General features: G+C 54.8%; 1 protein-coding gene across 2 annotated transcripts; it reads right to left on the bottom strand.

Annotated features, from left to right (window-relative positions):
- Positions 1-1233: 1233 nt before the first annotated feature.
- On the bottom strand, positions 1234-10511 carry CHST1 (carbohydrate sulfotransferase 1). 2 transcript variants are annotated; one of them, XM_030949239.1, is made up of 2 exons: positions 10356-10511; positions 1234-3251 (listed from the first exon to the last, which is right to left on the bottom strand). In XM_030949239.1, exon 2 carries the CDS (start codon positions 3205-3207, stop codon positions 1948-1950), a length of 1260 nt encoding a protein of 419 aa, XP_030805099.1. In that variant the 5' UTR covers positions 3208-3251; positions 10356-10511; the 3' UTR covers positions 1234-1947. The 2 variants fall into 2 exon arrangements, with proteins under 2 accessions (XP_030805099.1, XP_030805101.1); XM_030949241.1 differs by lacking the exon at positions 10356-10511 and adding an exon at positions 10029-10112.
- Between the last annotated feature and the right edge of the window lie 11921 nt (positions 10512-22432).

Raw genomic sequence — 22432 nt, 5'->3', positions numbered from 1 at the left:
GGTCTTTTAGGAGTGAAAGGATGTGAAAGGGTGAAAGGACAGCTTTGTCCTGTCTCACTCAGGTAGTGTGTCCCATCCCTCTGTGTGCAACTGCAGCACCCAGGACAGAGTGGGTAAAAGCTGGTGGGCAGCAGAGCTCAGAAGAGACCTTTGGAGAGAAGACCTGCCCAGGTGGGTGGTCTGTGGGTGGCTGAGACACCTCTGCACCAGGAGCAGGCCCAAAGCTGGGAGTGTGCATCTGTGAGTAGATGTCACAAGTTGTGGTCTCATCTCTCTGTGGGTCACTGCCCTGCCTGGCTCCAGGAGCAACTGGAAAACTGCTGGGCCACTGTTGTCCTCTGTACCCAGGGGACTGGCCCCAGTGGCTTCCCATCTGCAGCTGTTTGTGGTCTGCAGGACATGTCTCAAGGGCTCGACTGTTGGAACTGTGCCAGCTGGGTTGGAGGAGCTGGCCAGCTGTTTCATCAGACAGGGATCAAGTAGACCAGCAATGTCTTATGTAAGGCTTTCAATGTTCCTGCCTTGCATGCCTGGCTCCCCCATTCAGCAGCTTTCTGACCTGCCTGTCATGGCTGTAGCTGGCATGTAGCTGCCAGATAAATGTGGCCATATCAGACCTCCAAACTCAACCAGCCTAGAAAATGGTCATATTTATGTGGCAGATGCGTGCCAGCTACAGCCGTGACACCTGCCCAGCCCACAGGCCCAGGTGTCTTGCAGGCAGCAGGCAGCTCATGAAGGAATAATTGTGTATTTCCAGGATCATCTTGTTAGTTCATTTTCATTCTGACAGTTCATGACCTGCACCACAGCACCTTCCCTGTCATCCAGGGCAGGCTGTGCCTGGCATCAGCACTGTCAGACATGGTGGGGGGCAGCCTGACGGGAATGGGTTCACTGTGCTGGTGCCATTAGTACTCTGGAGTCAGGCACTCCAGCAAGTCTCATGCCCCCATGCAAACCAATAAGTTTTCAGGTCAGTAAATAACCATGGGTTCTTGCTTTTGGCTTAACTGCTTGCATTTTGACACACTTCAGATGCAAACATGCACACACCTGGAGGCGGCTGCAGCTCCCTGCCCCCCTGGGGGCTGTGTCTCCTCCCCCAGCCTTGTCCTACCCGCTCCCGGCCTCGCTCCCGGCCTCGCAGGAGTCGGACGAACCATGAGATGCTGATGTTTGCCTGGTGGTGCATCCACCCCTGTATACTGTATACTTGCTGAGGTCTTTCAGTTGAAGTTCACCCCCAGGTCAGTTTTATTGCACTTTTATTTACAGAAAACACAGAAATAAAGCATTAAATGTGTTGGGCTTTTACCAAATGACCCAATTGCTTTTTTCCCTTTTTTTTTCTTTTCTTTCTTTTAGTGGGTTTTTGGCACAAGGAAATATCACAGGTGTTACCAAACAACCATGTAGGAGCAGCTGACCAACTGCACAGCCCAATAACAGGACTCAAACAGACAGACGTGTCGCACTGAGATCAAAAATGAGGAGGTTGTTCCACTTTCATCTTCCAGTCTAACGTGTTCATTGGGGGCAGGGGAAGTTATTCTGGAGGGGATGACACCTTTCATAAATTATATTTATATTTACCTCTTACATTGTAAAAGTAAACAGTGCAAAAGTACAGTACCCCAGACACCCTTCGGTTTGGAAAGCTTGAAGGTTGCTTTATACATTTTGTGTGTTTTGTAAACATTGTTACCCATCCAGAGTTCTAGCTCTTGATTGGAGAGACCCAACTCCTCCCGGCATCCAAAATGTATTGAGGGGCAGCAGTCACTTCCCCTGGACTCGGCCTTTGAGATTCCCGCTCAAGGTTTAGTGCAAATTTTGGAGAGAAAAAGACAAGAGAGAGAAAGAGGGGGAAACAAAAGGAAAGAAAATAAAATAAGGCATCAGTTAGAAACAGTACGCATCAAAACCAGGCCCATTGGGGCTGCCTTAGGAGAAGGGCAGGAAGTCTCTCTCTTCCACCAGGCTGATGGAGAGGTTCTTTAGCTCTTCCTCAGAGCCAGCAGTTTTGTAGCCAAGCTGTGCCAGCACCTGTTGGCAGGCGTGCTGGGTGAACGCCACGATCTCGTAGGACAGACGGAAGCGCCACTTCTCCGCCGTCGCCGCCGAGTTGCGCACCGTCCCGTACTTGTGTTTGGAGGAGGACCTGTCTCCTCGGGTGTTGTTCTGTATCCAGCGCTCAACGTTGCTGTCCATGGGGATGCCCAGGAAATCATAGATCTCCTCAGTCTTTTTCATGGGGTTCCTGGCCAGGTCTTCGTACCGCACCAGCATGTACTTGCCCTTGAGCCATGGTGGCCGGTTGAGGCCGGTGGACACAGAGTTCCAGAAGTCCTCACACACTGTGGTGAGCTGGGTCACGTCCAGGTTGTATGGCTTCCTGCCAGTGCCGTCCCAGATCCTCCACAGCCTGTAGGTGTCTCGGAAGGTCTCACTCCGGGATGCCAGGATCCCCCGGGGGTCCCTCACCAGCTGAATGACCTTCAGGTTCAGCCGCGGGTCCTCCACCAGGGCCCGGAGGTCACTGACCTCTGGCACCCGTACGGTTTTGATGGCCACGTGGCCATGCTCTCTGCAGGACTCAGTGGCCAGCGTCAGGTTCAAGGTCCCACACTTCTTCACGCAGTCTCCTTCCTCCAAGTGGAGATCCACAGCTCCCAGGGACTCACATACAGGTGGTGAGCACAGGGCCTTGCTGGCTCCCCTGCGGAAGAGGCGGTCGGTGGTGTGGTTGACAGGCTGGGGCTTGATGTAGTTCTCCAGGAAGTAGAGGTCGCAGTCATACAGGCTCCTCAGCAGGTCTCGGCTGGCGCCCAGCATGACCCGCCTGTCTGTTGTACTCTTGCTCTGGGTCAGCTTTGGGATCAGGGTGTACTGGACGTGGTAGAGGGGCTCAAATAAATAGAAGACATCGAAGTGCTGGTTGAACAGCTGCCCAACAAATGAGGAGCCACTGCGGGTGGTGGCAAGGATGAGAACATGAGTCTTCCTGGAGAGGTTGTATGGGAAAGTGGGATTCTCATCGCACAGCCTGTCAGCCACATCAGTGTCCTGGGTCAGGCTGCAGTTCACAGGATTAGGGATGGGACAGCTGTGGAAGGACTTGGCAGTGAAGGTCCGGATTGCTGTGTACTGGATTGCAATGGATGCCAAGGCTAGGAGGAGTACAGCCTTCCAGGAACATTGCATGGCTGGTCACCTTCATGGAGCTTCTTCACAGGTTGTCTTGGTGTCTGCAACCCAACAGAGAATTCACAGGTTGAGCATGGACTGCCAAGTATCCAACTGATGCAGGTACCAACAAATGCCCTCCTAATGTACGTCCATCAGTCATAACCATGTGAATCCCAGTCACACACTGCTGAGCCCCATTTCAGACAAGAAAAATAACAGGCAGAGGCTGGCAAGCCTGGAGAAACATGTCCAGCCAGGACTTCAGCCCTGTTCCTTCCTGGCTGTGGGTGTACATAAATCTTGTGGGCCCTAGCTCACCCCATGCACTGCAGCCCAGGCAGGGGGATGTTAGAACCTGGCGGTGACACTGTCTCCATCCAGCTGCTGCAAACTGTCTTCCCCAGCTGCCTTGTGAGTCACTTGTCACTGGAACCCCAGTGCAGGAGCTGTGGCAGGGAAAGGTCAGGGGATGGTGCTATCTTGTCTCCATCCATTCTATCCAGTTGTCAGGATAAGGCATGGCCCATCCAGGCCAGCAACCTCCTGCCTGGGAGAATGGCAATGTCTCTCCTGGAGCTGAAAACCTCTTCGCACAGAGGTCCAACAGCCAGCTTGGTCTGTCAGCCTCTGAGGACGAGTGCAGCCAGAGCCGTGCCCTCAGCAATGAGCTCATGGGGCTGGTAAGATCCTGCTCCACTCTGAGATTCAGGGCTCTCCTGTTCTGAGCACCAGAGGGGAAAAACAATACTACAAAGGAGGAAGCATGCAAAACTGCATCTCTTCCATACTCTATTGCCAACCAGGGCAGTAGCCCTTGGCACCAGGGATGGGTGCAAGGAAGAGTGGGGCTGTAGTTGCAAAGAACAACCTCAGTGCTGCTAGGCCTGCCTTGCTGCTGCCCACACAGGCAAGGGTAGGGGAAACTGAGCAGGACCATTGGATGGGATGCTCAGGGACCATGACGAGGGGGGAGGACCTGTCATGCCTGGGGGTCTGCCACATTGCTGGGAGGGGATGTAACTGTGGTGGTGCTTCAGTATTCCCCCTGTTCACTAACCAAATAATGTTCATGGACTGCCTGCTGCTCTCCAAAGCAGACATTTCACATCCACATACTATTGCCACCGCGGGATCGGGGTGGGGCTGGGAGATGGAACATAGAGGATGCATCCCAAAAACTCCAAACAAGCTAAAACACCTGTGTGTGGGAGACACACCAGTAAAAGCAATGGTTTTAAAACTCCCCTGCACCCATCTTCCCTTGCCCATCTTCCTTCCATGTCTCTCCTCCCACAGTGTGGTACATTCACCTGCCCATCCACCTCTGGCAAACCAAGGGGACAAGACCCAAGTATCTCTGCTCCTCACCCAGCAGAGCCCACTGTATCATCACTGCCATTGCTTCCTCTTGCCTGCTCTCTGTGGGTCCCCAGGGAGAACAACATGCTGGCCCCAAGCTCATGGTGAATGCCCTGCTCAGCCCCAGCACCAGGTCACTGTGGGTGGGACTGTCAGAGCCAGTGCTGCTGCTGCTTGTACAAGATCTCTGAGGGAGACCAGTGGGCCAGCGATGGATTTCAGCATGTGAGGGCTGTTCTAGCCCAGAGCACACTGAAATCCCTGATGGGCTTCGGACAGTGCAATGTTCCTGGTGTATGGTCCCTGCAGAGCCCATAGCAGCTGCCACGGTGTGTTGTTCCCATGTCCTCAATATGTTCTACGCCCCAGAGAGACCCTGTCAGCCAGCAAGTGACACCAGGAGGGCAGCTCAGACCTGCAGGTGAGTAAAAAAGCCTTGCTTTTTAAAATTAATATTTTTATTGTTTACTGATTGTCCCAGCTGATTTGTGGAGGCAGGGAGCTTTAGGAACTATCAACTCCAGAGATCTCTCACTAGGAGCAGGGGCTCAGAGCAGGACCCCAAGACAGGGGGGCTGGCACAGCTGTTGCATGCAGCTGCCCACCAGCACTCCCTGTGTCTGTGCACTAAGAGCTGTGCTTTAGACCCAAAATGATGCTCTGAATACAGGTTGCTTTCACCTGGACTGCTGCCGGCCAAGGCTTGTGGCACATGGCTGGAGGAACGAAGTCAGAGATGCTTGGCTATTGATGCTGCTGGATTTGGGTTACCCACCCTGCAGAGGGGAAACTCTGCCCCAGTGTCCACATGGGATATTCTAGCCCTTGGATAAAGTGTTTTTCCAGGTCTGGTAAGGCAGAACAGGATGGGAGAGTCCCTGCTGGCATCTCATGGCCCAAGTGTCTTCTGCATGCTGCCTAGGTGGAAGCTGTAGGGGGAATGCTTTCCTGCTGTCTAGTGATGGCCAACCACACTGCATCCCTCACACACAACCTCAACTCCTACTCTTTGCTTCATTGCTGATGGATGCTGGAGCAGATGAGACTCAGACTGTCCTGGTTATAGCAGAAACCTGCTACTGGCTCCCCAAAAAAGGCAAACCAGAGACCAGATGCCTTCTTGGTCCCAATTCTCACCAGATCACTCACTGGCTGTGAGCATTTCAGGTTCTCCACCCACACTGACCCATTCCCCTTTGCAATGTCCCACCCAAGTGGCAGAGGGGAAAAAATGGGGCATTGATTCACTTTCTTGACTGAGCAAGTGCTAAAGCCCAGCCCAGCTTCAGCCTTTGCTGCCCCTTGATGTGTGCCCTGCCCATCTGCTGAGCTGCAACCAGGGAGGGGAAGGTTTTGGGAGAAGGCTTCCCTCCCTGATGTCTCATCTGTGGCCTTTAAAGCCAGCCAGAGCCTCTTCTCACCTCCCAGCTGGCTCTTCTGCCTCCTCCCATCACTGCCTGTCCCTGAGGGGCTGCAGTTCCTGCTCAGTCCTGCCCTGGGCTCCAGGGACACTGGCCACTGGCAGCTGGGTGCTCTGGAGGAGCTCCCAGGGCAGCAAATGCACATGGCACCTGGGAGCTGCCAGGACAACTGAGGATCACTTTTACTCCCACTGCCCCTTGTTCATCTGTCAGACAGAGCCGGGCTGCTTGGAACACCTGCCAAGGTGGAGCTGTGCTGGGCTCCATGTGGCTCGGAGGGGCTGGCTGAGCAATGGCTGCAGCCACCATGCCCCAGGAGGATGTGTCCTGCACACAGGCACAGCAGGACAGCTGCTTGCACTCCCACTCCCACCCTGAGGAACCTTGTTCTTAAACTGGCCTGATAGCCAGGGCTGGCAGTTCAGACAGCAGCTGAGAGAGGGCCATGCCCACGTGGAGCTGCATCTGAGAGTCCTGTGTGAGGCATGGATTGTGTTGGCTCCTCAGCCCCAGACCATGGGAGTCATCGGATACGCTGGCCTCCTAGATGGTTCTGTGCTAGAAGTGATCTCAGTCAAAATCACCCTCTGCTCTGTCTCCAGCTCAGCTCCACCAAAGATGATGAGCAAATGCAGCCCAAGGGGGGGGAGTCGAGTTCAGTGTGTCCCTCCAGGCAGTTGGGACTATGAGATGGAGCATGGGGTGGGGGTACATCACTCACACATTCCAGCCCCTGGCACTGCTGGTACTGCAAGGGGCCTGCCAGAAGGCACATGGGCTCTTTTGGGACGATGCTGGGGCCACCACTGCCCCTTTCCCAACCCTAGCCCCCTTGTGGTCACAGCATGACAGACGGCACTCTGCTGCCTTGCCTGCATTTCTGTGCAGCTGCCTGCAGTCGCACTGGGACTAGGCTGTCCGCAAGGGATACACAGCATCCGGCAACCGGCTCTAAGTGCAGCAGGAGGCCAGCCAGGGCCTGGCACAGGGACAGCAGCATTGTCTCTGTGAAGAGGAAGGTGCTGAGCCTTTCCTCTCCCCTGCCCCACTTCCCGCAGCCTTGAGCCTAGAGGAAGGGAAAGGATGGGCGCAGGCAGCGGAACCTCCCCCACCCTGTGCACCTGCCAACGGCAGCGGATGCGTAATCACCTGCCTTCCTCTTCCTCCTCCTCCTCCTCTGCTGACTCCCAGCACTGCTCTGAGGGAGATGAGCAGGCAAGAAGCCAGCAAGACAGCCCCGGAGTGCCGGGGAGATCGGAGGTGATGAATTAAGCTGAATGGCATCTGTGAGTCACCGGTGCGGGGAGCAGTGAATGCGGCCAGCCAGCCATGGCCATCGTGCAGCAGGCACCGAGGGCTCCTCTTCTGGGCATGGTCTCCCTAGGTTTGATGGGAATTACCTGCTTTTGGAGCCATGTAGCCAGGCTGTGGCACTGAAGGCTGCCCTGGCAGCTGAGTTCAGGCACTGCCAGGCAGGCTGGAGTCCGTGGGGAAGTTGCAGGGGTCAGTACGACTCACAGGTCTGCTCCGCTCCAAAAGCAGCTAGGTGTAAATGCAGGGCAGCGCCTCACAGCACTGTGGCACTCTCATCCTCGTGGGGCACTCCCACAGCATCTCCACATGGGCAGCTGCCTTGACTCCTGCCCCAAGCCTTCCCTGCAGTTCCCTTGCTCCCCAGAGTTGGCCGTGTTCAGGCAACTCAGGGGTGATGGCAGCTTTAGGCAGGAGCCCTTGCAGTCACTGCTACTGCTGTTCTGAAGGCTCTCTTGCAGGGCAGTCAAAAATAACTGCTCTTTTTGGTTGCCTTCCAGGCTGTCCACCTCTCTCAACAGCTCCCCAGAAGCTGTACCCTCAGCCTGGCTGGGCTCATCCTGAGCTCCCTTTCCACTGTCAGGGAAACCTCTCTGCTTCCCCATGGCAGGAAGCAAGGGAAAAGGGAGCTGAAGAAGGTGTGAAGGTCTGTGCAACAGAGGTGCGTGCTCCAGCCTGTGTAAAAGCCCTGGCACACTGGAGGAGCGCCTGAGCCTTGCCAGTTCTTCCCGCAGGCCTGCCTGGTGCCAGTCCAGCTACCGGCACCCTCTACCCCCAAAACCGATTCCCGCCAGCAAGGCTGTTTCCATGGAAACGGCAGAGTGACTCAGGACTTTGGGACCAGCTGGAAAACACAACTGTGAGCAGTGATCGCCTGAGAAGCACCGGGCCGGGGTCTCAGTGCCAGGGAGAGGGGTGGATGGCTGCGGGAGTGGGCAGGGCTGCCTGCCCGCACACTGGGCACAGGCACGCTGGCACAGAGGAGCACACCCTGCACAAGGCCGTGGGTTGTAAGGCAAAACCCCTCTCCTGACACAAGTGAGACTGCAGCAGGCTCACCAGGGGACACCTCCCAAAATGTGACTCGTGGCAGACAACCCCTCTTCCCCCTTTCCCTTCACCCACCCAGAGATTCATGCATGCGTAGTCACCCAGAGAATTCATAGCACCAACTTCAGCACCTGCTCAGCCCTGCACCTGCACCTCTGTCCCCTGCCCAGCATGTAACACCCCTGCATGCCGTGCCCAGAGCAGTACGGCTTGTTGAGGGCTGCTGGAGGGGACAAGTGGCAGCCAGCACCCTGCAGTGCCCCCCTGCCCAGCCAGCAGCTCCCTCCTGCAGCCCCACTCCTCCCCACCTCACCACCCAGGCACAAAAGTTAAGTCACAGCTTTGCAAAACAACTCTCAGCCAGTGACCCACTGGCAAAGGCCCTAACACATGCCAGCGTTCTCCCACTGAGCAAAGAGTTTATCCTGTACAACAACGTTGTGGCCACTGAGGCAGGGCAGACAGGCTTCTGGTGGGGTGCAAGCGCCCATCTGGTCGCATTGGCTTAGTCATGCTGTTGGCTCTGCAAAGGCTGGCGGGCACCAAACACGCCTGTGGGCCACCCAGCCTGGGCTGCACCTCACCACTCCCCAGAGGAAAGAAAGACCACTGAGAAAAAGCAGCACAGAGCTATCCCCGATCCCCTGCTTGACTCTGGGCACCACCACAGACACGTGAGCAGGGCTGGTCTGTGCCCCCAAGCCTCCCCCTCAGCAAGCCCCACCAACATAAGATCCTGACGTGGTGGAAATGAATTCTCAGCCTTGCCTCCTCTTCAGCCGTACAGGATTAGAGCTTCCCTACAGTCACAGCTCCAAATGCCAGCTGGGACTTGTGTCTGCTATCTTCCTTGGGTGCCTCACCGTGTGCCAAGCAGAGGTGCTTTGTGCCCCCAGACTCATTCTGCTCTTGCATTCATCACCTCCTGGAGCACTTTTCTTACGATAAGGCACAGGACTCCTGCGCTCAAAGCCATCCTGTCATGTCCCCTGTTCCCCTACCTCTGTTCTTTCCCTCTGCATTTCAGAGGGACCGACTGATCCATTAACACCAGAAGATTACTGCCCACTTTGACCAGCACTTAAACAGTGCAGGACTTTCAACAGGGAATCAGTCTCTTTCCTACTGGCACACAGCATACACATTTTCAGTTAATTAATCACTATCAAGTAATGCCAACCCACCCCAGCCGGTCCCAGAGTTTTCTTATCACAACATCCACCTGTGCCTGTTTATCCCTCATCCGCTGAACTGCATATGCCTCTTCCCGACGATGCAAACGCCTCGGTAAACCAAATAGAGGGGGTTTTGTGCTCTCCACCTTCCCCTGAGCCATCCACCAGCCTGCTGGTGCCTGCTCACGCCCAGAGCACTCCCTGGCAGGAGCTGGGAAGGCTCTTTTGGGATGAACGCGTTTATTCACCGCCTCAAAACACTCTCTTTGCAACGTCCCTAACCTACAGCCGCGTCAAGAGCCCAAATCTCGAACCGCACAGCTTTCCCGTAGGATTGCTCCATGCTATGGCGTGCTTGCACCCCGCTCTGCGAGGTCTCCTCGTCAGCCTGCGCCCTCACGGCAGGTTTCTCAGACCGCCTGGAGGTCTGACAGCAAACGCCGGGGCATTTGCTCCGCCGGCTGGCGCGGCTACGCGGCCGGGCAGGGCATCTGGCCTCCCTGTGCCACCGGGGACTTACTTGCTCCAGGCGCAGCTCCTCGCCCAGCAGCAGCCCAAGTTTCGGGGCAGCTCGTTCCCCCGGGGGGTCTGGGGCCAGGGCTGCTGTGCCCCCGCCGCTAAGGCAGCGCCGGGCGGTGGCCCCCCCTGGGCGCTCGCAGCCCGGGCCGGGGTCCCGCCGCAGCCAGGCTGGGCACCAGCGGGAAAAGTCCTTCCCGGCGCTGCGGGCGACGTCTCGCTGCCTTGGAAAGTTGGTGGCGCGGAAAGGGTTACGAGAGAGCCCCAGCCCGCCGTCCCCGGGCACCCCGCCGATCTGCGCCGCTCTCCCCCTACCGCCGGCGGCCCTTACCTGGCGGAACGCCCCGGCGGGCTGCCCCCCGCATCCCCGGCCGCGGATCCTGGGGCGGGGGACGCCGAGCCCGGCCCGGCCCGGGGGCGGCAGCCGGCGGAGCTCAGCGGGCGGCGCTGCGGGGACTCATCCCTGCCCGCGCTGCCGCCCTGCCCTGCCCTGCCCGTGCGGGCACCCGCCGAGCGGGGCCGCCTCTCCACGCCCTCCGCGCCGGGCGAGGGGCGGGCGGCGAGGGGGCTGCGCCGCTTCCCTCCCTCCCTCCTTCCCTCCCTCCCTTCCTCCCTCCGGCCGGCAGCGCGCACGCTGCACAGCGCCAGACACCGGCACTGGCTCCGGCAGAGCCTCCGCTCCGCTCCGCGCCGCTCGTGCTGCCCGCGCCGCGCCGCCCGCTCACCCCAGCCCGGCCGCCGGGCTCCCCGGCTTTGCCGGGCAGGAAACTCCCCTTTCCTTATTTACCTCCCCGAGGCGCCCGGCCGGAGCGGCCAGAGCCCCTCCCGTCGCGGGGGCGGGAGGGGGCCCGGTGAGGCTCCCCCGCGAGATGCGTCCCCCGGCTGGGTGCTGACAGGGACAGGCGATCCCTGCGGACCGGCTGGACGCGGGGCAGCGGGTCCCTCACACCCTCCGCTCGCCCCGCTGCTGGGGCACCAGCGGCCCCTCGGGCCCTGACGGACTTAGTAGTGACGATGGTGCACATTCATCCCCTCGTTTTCCGGTGGCCTTTGCTCATCAAAAACAATATTGTCATGGGGACTGGTTCTCCAGCGCCAGGAATCCTCCCTGTGCCGCCTAAATCAGGGCTCACCGCCACGGGCAGAGTCCAGAACCATCCTCAGTGGTGCCAGTGCAAAAATACTGTCAGGTGATGGCACCTTCCCACCATCCATCCCACCTTGGAAGGTGGGATAGGACAAGAGGAAAAGAAGCATGGGAGTGTGTCAGAGCAGCTGAAGTGGCTGTGCTCTGACAGTCACATTCCTCCTTCTGCTTCTGTTCGACCCGTAGAAACAGGTCAGACATTTACTCTTGGCAACTTTTGAATGTTTCCCTCTTATCTAGCGCTTGCCAACTAAACTGCATTTTTAGCAGTTTAACTGCAGCTCTGCTGAAATGGCAGCTGCCAGCAAAAGACAGGTTATGATTCTGGAGATGCAACAATGGATATTCATTTTTTATATTCCTGTTTTATTTGGGGCATGTTTGGAGCTGCCTGGGCACTGGGCACAGCAATTTTCTTCTTACATCCACGTGAGCAACATCAATCTCCTGAAAAATCCTGAGCTCTGCAAGGAGCTGCCTCCCTAGCTCGGGGGTTTCCAAATCTTTACCTCTGACTCTAGGATTTGCAACATGTAACTGTGGGATCACAGGACCAGCATGATCAGCAGCCCTCGGAACTACACTTGGCAGAGAGCAGGCTACGAGTAGCAGTGGAGCCCAGGTCTCTGCGCTGCACTTGTGTCAAGAGAAAAATAAATCCCTGGGAGCACTGGGCTTGTCGCCTTCCACTCTCAGAGGCCTGCCAGGCTGCAACAGTGAGTTCAGAGATATGAGATTGCCTTTAAAACTCGGGACGCACAACGGCACATTGTCACGTTTGTTGTTTAGCATTTTGGACTTACATTTGCTGTTTTAGGAGTACTCAGATCTTGTGTGTCCAAAAATACTGGTATTTCTCAAGTTTTTAACAATATCCTGACAGCCCTAGCCCTCTTAATCTAATTTTAGAAAACTTTGTAGGGATTTTATATTTATAAACAGTTGGTGCTTAAATATTATTTCCTTCACCATAGCAACAGCTCCCCATTGTAGCATTCGCTATACAGTGCTGTTGCATTGGTGTATTCCTGTTTTGAATGAGAAAGCCCTGAAGCCACTCTCTCTCTTGCTTGTTTTCCTACACCTTGCAAAGGACAAGGACTGAGGCTCCTGCCTGTCTGACTCTTCCTGGAGCTGGGAAAGAGCCATGCCACCAGCTGCTGCTGGAAACAAGCCGGTGGCCCTGGGGTTTCTGATGCTGGTGCTTCTCAGGTGATGTGCTGGCTCAGGCCATCCCCTTCCTGCTGATTTATTTGCCATGGTGTAGCCCAGCTGGTATCTGTGCAATGGCCCCCAGTGCCACCCCTGTGTGGCTTACAGGCCTTGGACAGCTCCAGGTGCCCATGGCATGCACCTGACCCGTGCTCCCACTTAGCTGGCATCTCCAGCGAGTGGTGGGGAGCAGCTGCGAGCAGGCATCCAGCTGGCCCACAGCCATGGCTGTGCTCCACTCCCACTGGGGGCCAAGGCAATGGAAGTGCAGGAATGGCAGGATTTCAAGGAGTTTGGCCAAAGGGGGCATAAACCAATCCAGGGACCAGTGCCAAGAAGAAATCAAGGGGCTTGCAGTAAGAATACAAGCCCTGCGTGCTTCCCAACCTTTCCAAGGAGTTGGGGTTTGCTCCTCTCTTACACATCACTGAGACTGCTCTAAAGTTCATCTGCAGAAATCCAGGATGCCCCACAACTTGGAACAGTCCCAGAGATACTTGGACTCGTACCCACAGGTGCTGTAGAGGCTGTCTCATACAAAAGAAAGCATTTGAGGGAATAGTGCTAAAAAAAGGAGGAATAAAACCAGGGTTGAAGGAGAAACAGATGCTTCTGATGATTTCAGCTGGGCATGATCATGTTTTCTGATGCTGCCCTGGTATTTTAAGTGTTAATCTAGAGAGGTTCTGTTTGTTAGTACATATTACAGCTCTCTATCTCTGACTGTTGACTATTAAAATATTAATTAGGCTCTGTGGTGTATGTTTCTGGTCGGAGCGTTTTCAGAGGGAAGGACTGCTGTGGCTGTACCTCACCCTCATCAAGAAAATTTGGTTCTGTTTAAAAGGCATCATTTTCCCCCTGTGTGGCTCCAGGCAGGAGAGCAGAGAGACTGCTGGTGACTTGGTGAGTCAAACTCACCTTGTTAATTTGAAAGTTTGAAAATATCCAATTTCCATGCTCTTCAGCAACAGATTTCTGCAAAGGGTTTGTATTTTCTTCTCTAAAGGTCCAAAAAACCTACCTTAACAACATGTTTGGGAATATATGTAATAAAATATCAACGTGGCTGTTAAGGTGATATGAAGGTTACTGTTCTAATCACTCCAAATGCAGTCGGAAGCAAAGTTATGATTCTGTCAGTAACCTGGCCACGTTACATACCCCGTATATCCTGCAAAACGTCAGTAACATAAAGAGCAAATCATTAGGGCACATAAATTTAAAGGCAAACTAATAGAAAACACTATTTCTGTGCTTAAGCAGGGCATTTTGCAAGTCTGTGTCAGATGGCAGTGTAGTGTTTGTAAGCCCACCTGCGTGCTACGTGTTTTTTCTGCCAGAGGAGGTGAGGCTGTCCCTGGGCTGCAGTGCCGGCAGCCGCTCCGGCAGCAATGCAGGAGCCCTCCCGGCTGGATCAGGCTTCCCATGCTGGAAGGAAGCGCCTCTCTGGAAGGCCGAGAAGGTAGAAACTTTGCTGCCGTCCCCGGAGCATGGGAGGTGTGTGGCACAGGAGCAGCTGCTGTGGCTCGCTGGCGGCACGGCCGGGGCGCTGCAGCAGGCGGGGAGCCGCGGGAGGGCTGCGGCGGAGCGGGGCTGCCGCTGCCTTCTCCCCGCCCCGTGGCTCCCTTTGGAGGGCTGCAGGGTGCAAGCCTCCCTCCGAGGAGCTTCGGAAGTCTGCCAGAGCCCGACGGGGTTACCGAAATCGTTCCTAAGCCCCGCAGGAGCGCCAGCCGAGATTTCTTGCAGAGTGATTTTTTTGATATCTTGAGCTTAAGGGACAAAGACTGGAATATTTTGGGGACACCCGACTTTCAGAAAATGTTCTTTCTCATTGGCCATCATGTAGAAGCTTTAACAAAATACTTGACACTTATCATGCTTCTGTAGTTCAGAAGGAGAGATAAACAGCTCATGCTATAATCCCTTCTCTTGAGCAGCTTATAAATTCAGTTTGTGCAGGAGTGGCAATGTCCCAAGGATGTGTTTATTTACCCCTGCCTTTCACTCCCCGTTCCTCTTCAGTTTGCCCTCCCAAGAGCCACAAGGAGTCAATATAACACATAAGGTAAAGGAAATGGATGTGGACAAAAGTAACTGCCTCAATGTTATGCAGTCACTTTGACATACTCACAGAATTGTGGCTACAGATCAGTTTTAAATTGCTGGGCAGGCGTGGTGGGAGAGATTCTCCTCCTCTATACAAAAATTAATTCAATCAACCACCCATTTGTAAAATCCCAGATTTTCAGTGCCAAATAGTCATGGTGGCTGCTCAGCCTTGCCCTGTGTGTGACAGGCTACAGCCTTGTACCCAGTAATTCCTGCACCAGAGCTGTCAGCATGGGCACACCTTTGTCTCAGGAGAGAAGCCTTTGCTGCTGTGAGTGAGTTGTTCCAGAGCTTGATGTGCCTGATGGTGAAACATTCCCCTTATTTCTAGGCTGGAGACATTGAGTTTTGGCTTCCAGCCACTGGATCACATTATGCCTTTGCCTATTAGATTAAAGAGCTATCTACTATCTGAACTATTTCTCCTGTGTAGGTATTAATAGATCATGATCAAGGCATCTCTTAACCTTCTCTCTGAGAAGTTAAATAGACTAAACTTCTTTATCTCTCATACTGAAGCAGAGTTTTCTGGGCTTTTAATGATTCTTGCTGGTCTCTCCAGCCTGTCTGATCTCTGTTTGAAAGCACACACCCCACAAGCACAGAGAGCATCTCAGGACTGACTGTGAGAGCAGCCGTGCTAACTCAGCTAAGGATCCTGCCTTGGCTCAGCACACTGTGACCCATAACAGCCTGGGCTGGTCATCCCCCTAGCATCCCATCTTACTCCTGAGAAACCTCCCAGGAAAAAGTCAAGCCTTATAAGCTCCTGGGGTCTGCCTTACTCCTAGCACAGAAAAGAACATAAATGGGACACAGTCCAGTTCTCCCCCAGCTTTGCTCAGCCCCCAGGTCCTCCCTCCCAGGCCTGTTCCCAACTCCTCTGAGGTGAGGTCAAGAGGAAAATCATCTACTGCTGGAGACCCCAAGCCAGTATCAAAAGCCATGTTGGACTTACACATATCTTTGTATTTTTGTTTTCTTCTCTTTACAGGTGTACTTCAGCCTTCACCATGTTAAATATGCCCCATAAATCATGCTTTATCCACGTCAACATTTTACTCACCCTGTATCTTTTGTAGTCCCATTTCCTTGGGAGTTAGAAATACAGTAGTAACTTCAGTGCTGCTTCTGGTGTTTTTAATAAAGATCATTCATAGAGTATGAATCTGCAGAGGGGTTGGGTGTGAATTTACTAAGACACTCCATATTTCACTGGACTGAAAAAGGGGGATTTGTGAAAGTGTCAGTGAAGACTGGAGATTGAAAGCCTGGTTAAAGAGCAGTTTGTCTTTTTGACAGCCCATACCCCTTCCTAACCAGTCCTGGGCTGCTGCCTCCCTGCCAGCCCCACAGAGCCTTCCCAGCTGCCTCACACAGGTAGAAAAACCCTCAGAAACGATCTCTCAGAAATCCTTGGTGGCATCCTTGGTGACATGGGTTGCTTTGATCCCAGAACAAATGACAGGGCTGTCAAGGGCAGCCACGAGTGCTGCCTTCATGCCATGCCAGGGTAAGGTGCTCCACGTTCACACACTCACATGTCCTGAAAATTCCTATCAGGGATTGAGTAGTGGGGGTCATTCAGTCGTGGTGCAACACAGCAAGGTCTTACAGAGGGGAAACTCTTTATTATACAAAACCTCAAATGTGTTTCCCCATTCATATTCTCTTATGTACAAACACCAAGATGTGTCCCCAAGGGTTCTGCAGGATCTCTGTTACCCAAAGGATAGGGGATGCTGGTTGCTGGGTCCTCCCTATCATTCCTGTGTTCCTCTTGCTGGGAAATCCTGAACTAGTTTTTTGGACTGATGTTGTCTGTCTGTTCGGAGTTGTGTTTTGCAACTATGTTCCTACTGGGTTAACAGGAGGAAATAACATGGTGCCGTCTTCTGCTAACACAGCGTTTGTCCTGAGGCTTATCAGACCTGGGATTGGTGGTGCTCTGCTTGACTAGCTGGAAGTGCATCCTTGCTTGTGAATACAACCCTTCTTTGAGCCCCCGTTCTGCTTTTCCCCCAGTTCATAGACGAGTTTGCATTTGTCTAGCATCCATACCAGCCTTAGTATTTCCATTACAAGACTCTGCAAGGACCAAGACATGTAGGGGGATAGAATATAAGTAAATAAAGGTAGTATAGAAAGTAATCATACCCCCTAAAGAATTGCAGCTGGGTTAATTATTAAGGATTAGGAGCAGGCCTGATGTTAACAGGCCCCAGCTGTAGCCAATCAGAAGAGTATTTGAGTGGATTGGTTGGTTGAGGGGAACTGGAGTCAGTTGGCTACTGTGAGGATAAGGGAGAGTCAGTGCCTCGAGGAGTGGCCTGCAAGAAAACATCAAGGAGGTATGAAACTCTAGCAATATGGAACCCTTGCCATGTAATGATAGTAGAACTCTTGCACTATAATGATAACAAAGACAGGGAACAGCCTGCCACCTGCTAGGCCTGGATGCTGTGTGTCCTGTGTGTAGGGGGAAATGAGAGCCCCTCCTTGCAAACTGCCAAGGCTGGCATGCTGGCCTGAGAGGAAGGTTTAGGCTCTGCTGGATCTTAGAGCAGGTCTGTCTTAGTATTCAGCCATTTTGGGTCAGATTAATTTCCCATTTTGGAAAAAAAGGATGCAAGGTCATAGATTTTGTGTGGTGCTGTTTGTTACTTGCAGTGCTTTGGGGGTTTTTAAGTTGCTCTGAGGTTGGTACAACCATGGCCACCACATTTGATAGGGATCCCCACAGAGCAGAGACACCCTGAGAGGAACTGGCCAGTCCCCAGGGAAAGTGTGGAGGCTGCTGCATCCTGTCTGCAGTACTTGAGACTAGAGAAAAGTCTGACTGGGGGGCTATAGTTCTGTCCTGAGACAGTTTTGCCTCCCTTCCAGCTCAGGGATTGCACTGGTGAGGGCATGTCTGCCATAAGGGATCAGGGTACTTGCCCAGGAAGGGGCTGCTGGCCTGGCCATGCAGTAGCAGGAGGTGATGGGACCTGCTGTGGCCCCAGCCCTGACCCCAAGAGGCAAGTGCTGTCTCTGGCAGAGTGCCCAGGGCAGTGGTACTCGAGCATCCCAGAGCTGTGTCTCTGCTGGAGAGCCGGGTCTGACTCACGTCCCAGGCATGCACAGCATGTCCTCTGCCTCCCCAGCCCTTTTCATGTGGTTGTCACACTTCTGCAGAACCTTAAATTAGGTTGGCATCAGCGGAGTCTCTCATTTCATCCTAAACTGCCTGAAGTTCACAAAGCCTCTGTGGGAGCTTCCACGTAACTGGGATGCAGATGAGTTGGTGAGATTGCCACTGCACGCCTAGCCCAAGCAACTGCCTGTCTCTATAAGGACAGTTGGGTCCCCAAGGAGATCCTGCCTCCTCCAGCTGCTGCTCAGAGGGTGTAGCAGTGTGTGCTCTGAATCCCTGTGCAGTGTTGGGTACCAGTCCCATGCCCCCTCCCCAAAACACCATGGCATCCCCAAGCCTGAAAGGGCTTCCTCACTGGCGGTGCACTGCTCCTTGCTAAGTGTGCAGGGCTGCCCTGGGAGGGAAAGGGATGAACCTGCTTTCCACTGGGTCTGTGCTGGCAAAGGTGGGGAGCTGCTGCTTCACCCTGCCCTGAAACCCCAACCCCTGAAACATTGCCTGTGTCCTGGCACAGGACTTGGCTCCAGGGCTCCGAGAGAAAATGCTGTTTAACATCTGACAGGTCATGCAGCCAGGTCACTGTGGAAGTGATTTTTCCTTTGACACACCTCTCATGAGAGTAGGGTGGGAGAGGCTGGGGGGCTTGCCTCTGGCACCCTGCCACCCCTTGTGAGGTACGTCCCAGCCTGGCCTCCCTTGGTTGCAGGTGCCGGAAGCCTCGGGGCCAGCTTCCCCAAGCAGGCGTCCTTCCTTCCTCTGATTTGCACGTGTACTGGTGGCTGCAGGAGCTCCAAGGGCCAGGGAGGGCTGGCGTCCTGCCACTGGTCCCTCCCCGGCCAGGCTGGCTGCACCCAGCCCTGTCCCGAGGAGAGGGGGAGCAGAGAGCACGGGGGGAGCCCATCAGCTGCTTTGGGGAGCACCGGAGTGGTGGTGGCCTTGCTGAGCAGAGCTGCAGCTTCACGTGGAGGGGCAGGGGACGGGCAACAAAGTCACGTCCGGAGAGCTCAAAGAGAGGGGATGCCGTGCCGGGGTGGTGGGAGCGGCAGGGCACGGGGCAGGAGGAGCAGAGCCGAGGCTGCTCTCCTCTGGGAGCTGCAGAAGCGCATGCCGGGTGCCTCATCCCGCTGCAGCCGCTGCCTGCGGGCAGCGATACAAACCAGCCTTCTCGAGGAGCCGTGCGAGCTCGGGGCTGCCCGCGGCCGGGCAGGGGCAGGCTGGCAGCCCCTCCATGTGCCCGTGTCCCTGCCCCGCCCCTGCCGGCAGTGAGCCCCTCAGGGAGCCCCCCAGCCCAGCGCGGAGCCCTGCCGGCCGGCAGGGACGGGCAGGCTGCGGCCAGGGGCTCCTCCTGCCCAGCCGGGGCCCTGCTGCTACAGCTTGCTCCCTTCCTGGGCCTGCAGGCTGCTTGATATTTGGGCTTCCCCTGCAAGCCAGACTGGGGAAGAAAGAGGGTGGAAAGTCAGGGCTTTGTTCACGATGCCAATAGGGAGTTCTAGATGGTCCCATGGGACCATGAAGGCCACGTGGGAGCTTAGGCTGGGCACAGCACCACAGCATGGGGCACAGGCTGGCTGGGGTCCGTGGCAGTTTTCACTTCAGACTTCCTCTTATGTACTTGTGGCTACTGCTGTCAGTATCTGAGCATTGACATCTGGGATTAGCTCTGTGATAAAGATTCAGGAGGTGCCTTCCAAGTTCACCCGCTCCCTAAGACCTCCTGCTGCTTCCTGCCTCCCTGCCCTTGCTCAGGGCTTGTTCATGCTTTTGGCTGTGCTGGAGGGGGAACAGGGAAGCAGCCTTTTCTCCACAGGACACCTCCTGTGCTGAGTCTGCATCTTGGTGCTGCTTCTCCTCCAGGCATAACACTGGAATGGATTCCCAGGCTGCTGACCCAGCACCGTGACAGGAGCAGGCAAGGACAAGAGGAGGGCAAGAGGACATCTTGGGTCCTCTCAGGCCAAAGCAATGAGCAGGGTCTCTGGGCTGGGACCTCGCCACTCTAAACAGGGGCAGCCTGGCTCCTCCAGGAGATGCCCATGGCAAAGGTTCATGGCTGCAAAAGTGAATGACATGGTACATCACATTTGTGCACTGCTCTCACAGCAGCCAGCAACACATCTCAGGACTGTCTCAGGGCTCCCTGAGGAGCGTGGTTAGATAGCATGCAGTGAAGTCAGAAAGGAGGAAGCGTCACACATGGAGCAGGAGGCACCAGCAGAGGAGGTCAGCTGAAGCACAGGGCCTTGCTGGCTCCCCAGACAGGTGAAGGACATCTCTGCAGAGAGCACTGCCTTGAGCTCCACAGCAGGACTTATGGAGGCTTGACACTGGAAGTGTGATGTCTTGAGCCATTTTGTTGCCCCACATATTTTGAGCTCTTGCTCTATCTTTGTTCTTCCTCAGTGGCTTCTCCTGCTGTCCCAGGCAGCTGTGAAGCTCCTTGCTTTCACCTTCCAGTTTGATTTGGTGGGCCACTTGATTTTTCCTCTTGTTGTCGTGCCTCTTTTAGAGCTGTATTGATTTCTCTCTTTGCATGACTTCCACAAAAGCCGCTCTTTGCTCCCAGCTGTGGATGCTGTTTTTTGCCATCCCTTCGCTTCCCTTTGAAAACACTCACTTTGCTAACCCCTGCAAGCAAGGAGACACTTAAAACCCCTGAGGATGGATAGATGAAAGGCTTGGATTTATTCCCCAGTGTAAACTGCAGCAGCTTGGGGTCTGCTGTAGTTTAAACAGCCTCCTCTAGGCTGGCTGTGCCTCATCTGTGAGCCACCCCCTCTAGAACTGGTCCAGAGCTGGCAGCAATTCAGTGGAAACCAAGGGGAGATATTTTGGGTTTGATGAAACTGCCCTTTCCCAAGAATTTATTGGATGCCGTCTCATTTCATTGTGGCTTTCACCTGCCCACTGCTATTCCAGCATCAAGGGAACCCTCCTGTGGCTTCCTAAAGATGGAATCAGAGACCATCATGGTGCTTGCAGAGTCAAGGTTTCTTCTGACTTCCTGTAGTCTTTGGAGAGGCAGAGGAGAGCTAAGCAGGGATTTCAGGCACTCACTGGGGATAGACTGTACCCACCATCTTTGCCAGATGAAGAGGTGGACCTGGGATAATGCCCTGCTCTGCAAAGGGTCATGACTGGCTCCCAGGAGAAGGGGCAAAACCAGGTGTCTGACTGGACCTGAGTGGGTTTGTGTATTGCCCAGTGCCCCCTGGAAACCTCTTCCTCCTGGCCCAAGGCAGTAGTCCTCAAAGCCCTGGGAGAACAGGTGAGAAGGCTCACTGCTTTCTCCTGGAGCTGGGGCAGCTTGAGCCATCTGACAGTGGGGTGGCATCCAACATGCACAGGCACCATCTGCTGTAGCACGATGCCACCTGTCCCTGCTGCCCCCACTACTGTCCCCTCTCCCCTGCGCTGCCTGGTCCCACCATGCTCCAAGCAGAGCCAACAAGCCAAGCACATAAAAAATTTAATGTAAAACTAATTTGTCAGCCATAAAAGAGTGGAAAAGGCTTCAGTGCATTTTCTGCTCATTTTATTCAGCTCCCCCAGTAGGCAATGTGTGCCTCCCATCTCTGACAAGGCAGCTCCCTCAGCACTGTGGTGGGAGCCTTGCACTGCCAGGGAGAGAGGGGCTCCCTCAGGGAGTCCGTAAAGGGGAAGGCTGGAAGGGGCCTGTGAAGCAGGGGGACCCTGGAGGAGGGAGCCTCTGGCTGTGAGGGGAGAGCTTCAAAGAAGGTGCTGCCACAAACCTGAGCAAAGTTTAGCCCCTTGCAGTTTGGGAAAGGTCTGGGACCACCTCTCAAGTTTGTATGGGCAGGGGCTTAGGGCCACAAGAAAACTCACAGGGACTTCAGGTAGGTTTCAAGTCCTACCTCCTCCTCAAATCAGGATCAGCTACGGCACCAGACTGGGCTGCTCATGGTGTTATCCAGCCAGGTCTTTCAAAACTCCAAGGATGGAGGATGCCATGATATTTGTGGGGTTTTTCTCCTTAAATAGTCACACCAGACCCAATTTCCCGGACTGTGAAGTGTGTGAGGGACCTGCGCATCCACCTGCCAGGGGAAGGGTAGGCTGTGGCGTGAGAAGGGAAAGCTTGATGGACATGTTTCGTTGTCTTGCTAGGGAGCAGGGATGGAATAGTGATGGATCCCCACAGGACTGCAGGTTGAAACTGAGAGTAGCATTTGAGGTTGGGCATGGCTTTGGCACGGCTGAGGCAATCACTCGGCAGTCTGTGCCTCTAGAGAGCCCCAACAACAGCCTGGGGTACCGTGTCCAGCCCAGGGTGGCTGCCAGAGGCTGAATCAGACTGGGACTGTTCTCCTGTTTAAAAGCAGGAGAACAGTCTGGGAAGCGGGAATGTCGAGAGCAAAGGAGCCTTATGTCTGCTTAAGAGATGCAGCCAGGACAGCAAATACATAAGGGAGGAGGGAGAAGAGGGATGAAGCTAGAGAGAAAGTGAAAGTGGGTGGGAAGCTGCCTGGTAATCCCAGATCCAAGGTGGCAGAATGGTCCCAGGGAAAGAAGTGTAAATCTTTCGCATGAGCCTGGACAAAAGTCCTCAGGGAATCAAGCACCAGCCAGAGAGCTGCAGGCTGTGGGAGTTGCCCATGGCATGGCCTCTCCCCAGGCTGCTGTGGGCTACTGTGGGCAGAGTGGCAGCAAGGAAAATGTGACATCCCCAGAGGACTCCACATCATGCTGTGACTCGCTGGCACCGTGGAGCTCAGTGGCAGCCAGGGCTGGTGGCTGAGCAGCAGGAGCTGAGACATCTGTCCCCAGGAGGGAGCTGCTCAGA

Source organism: Camarhynchus parvulus, chromosome 5, assembly GCF_901933205.1.
Source record: "Camarhynchus parvulus chromosome 5, STF_HiC, whole genome shotgun sequence".
In the NCBI taxonomy this organism is placed as follows: domain Eukaryota; kingdom Metazoa; phylum Chordata; class Aves; order Passeriformes; family Thraupidae; genus Camarhynchus; species Camarhynchus parvulus.
The sequence above is the reverse complement of the archived record's forward strand: the minus strand, read 5'-3'. Positions and strand labels throughout refer to the sequence as shown.

Coding starts and splice junctions, on each gene's coding strand:
- CHST1 (XM_030949239.1), bottom strand. CDS start 3,207: ATGCAATGTTCCTGGAAGGCTGTACTCCTCCTAGCCTTGGCATCCATT.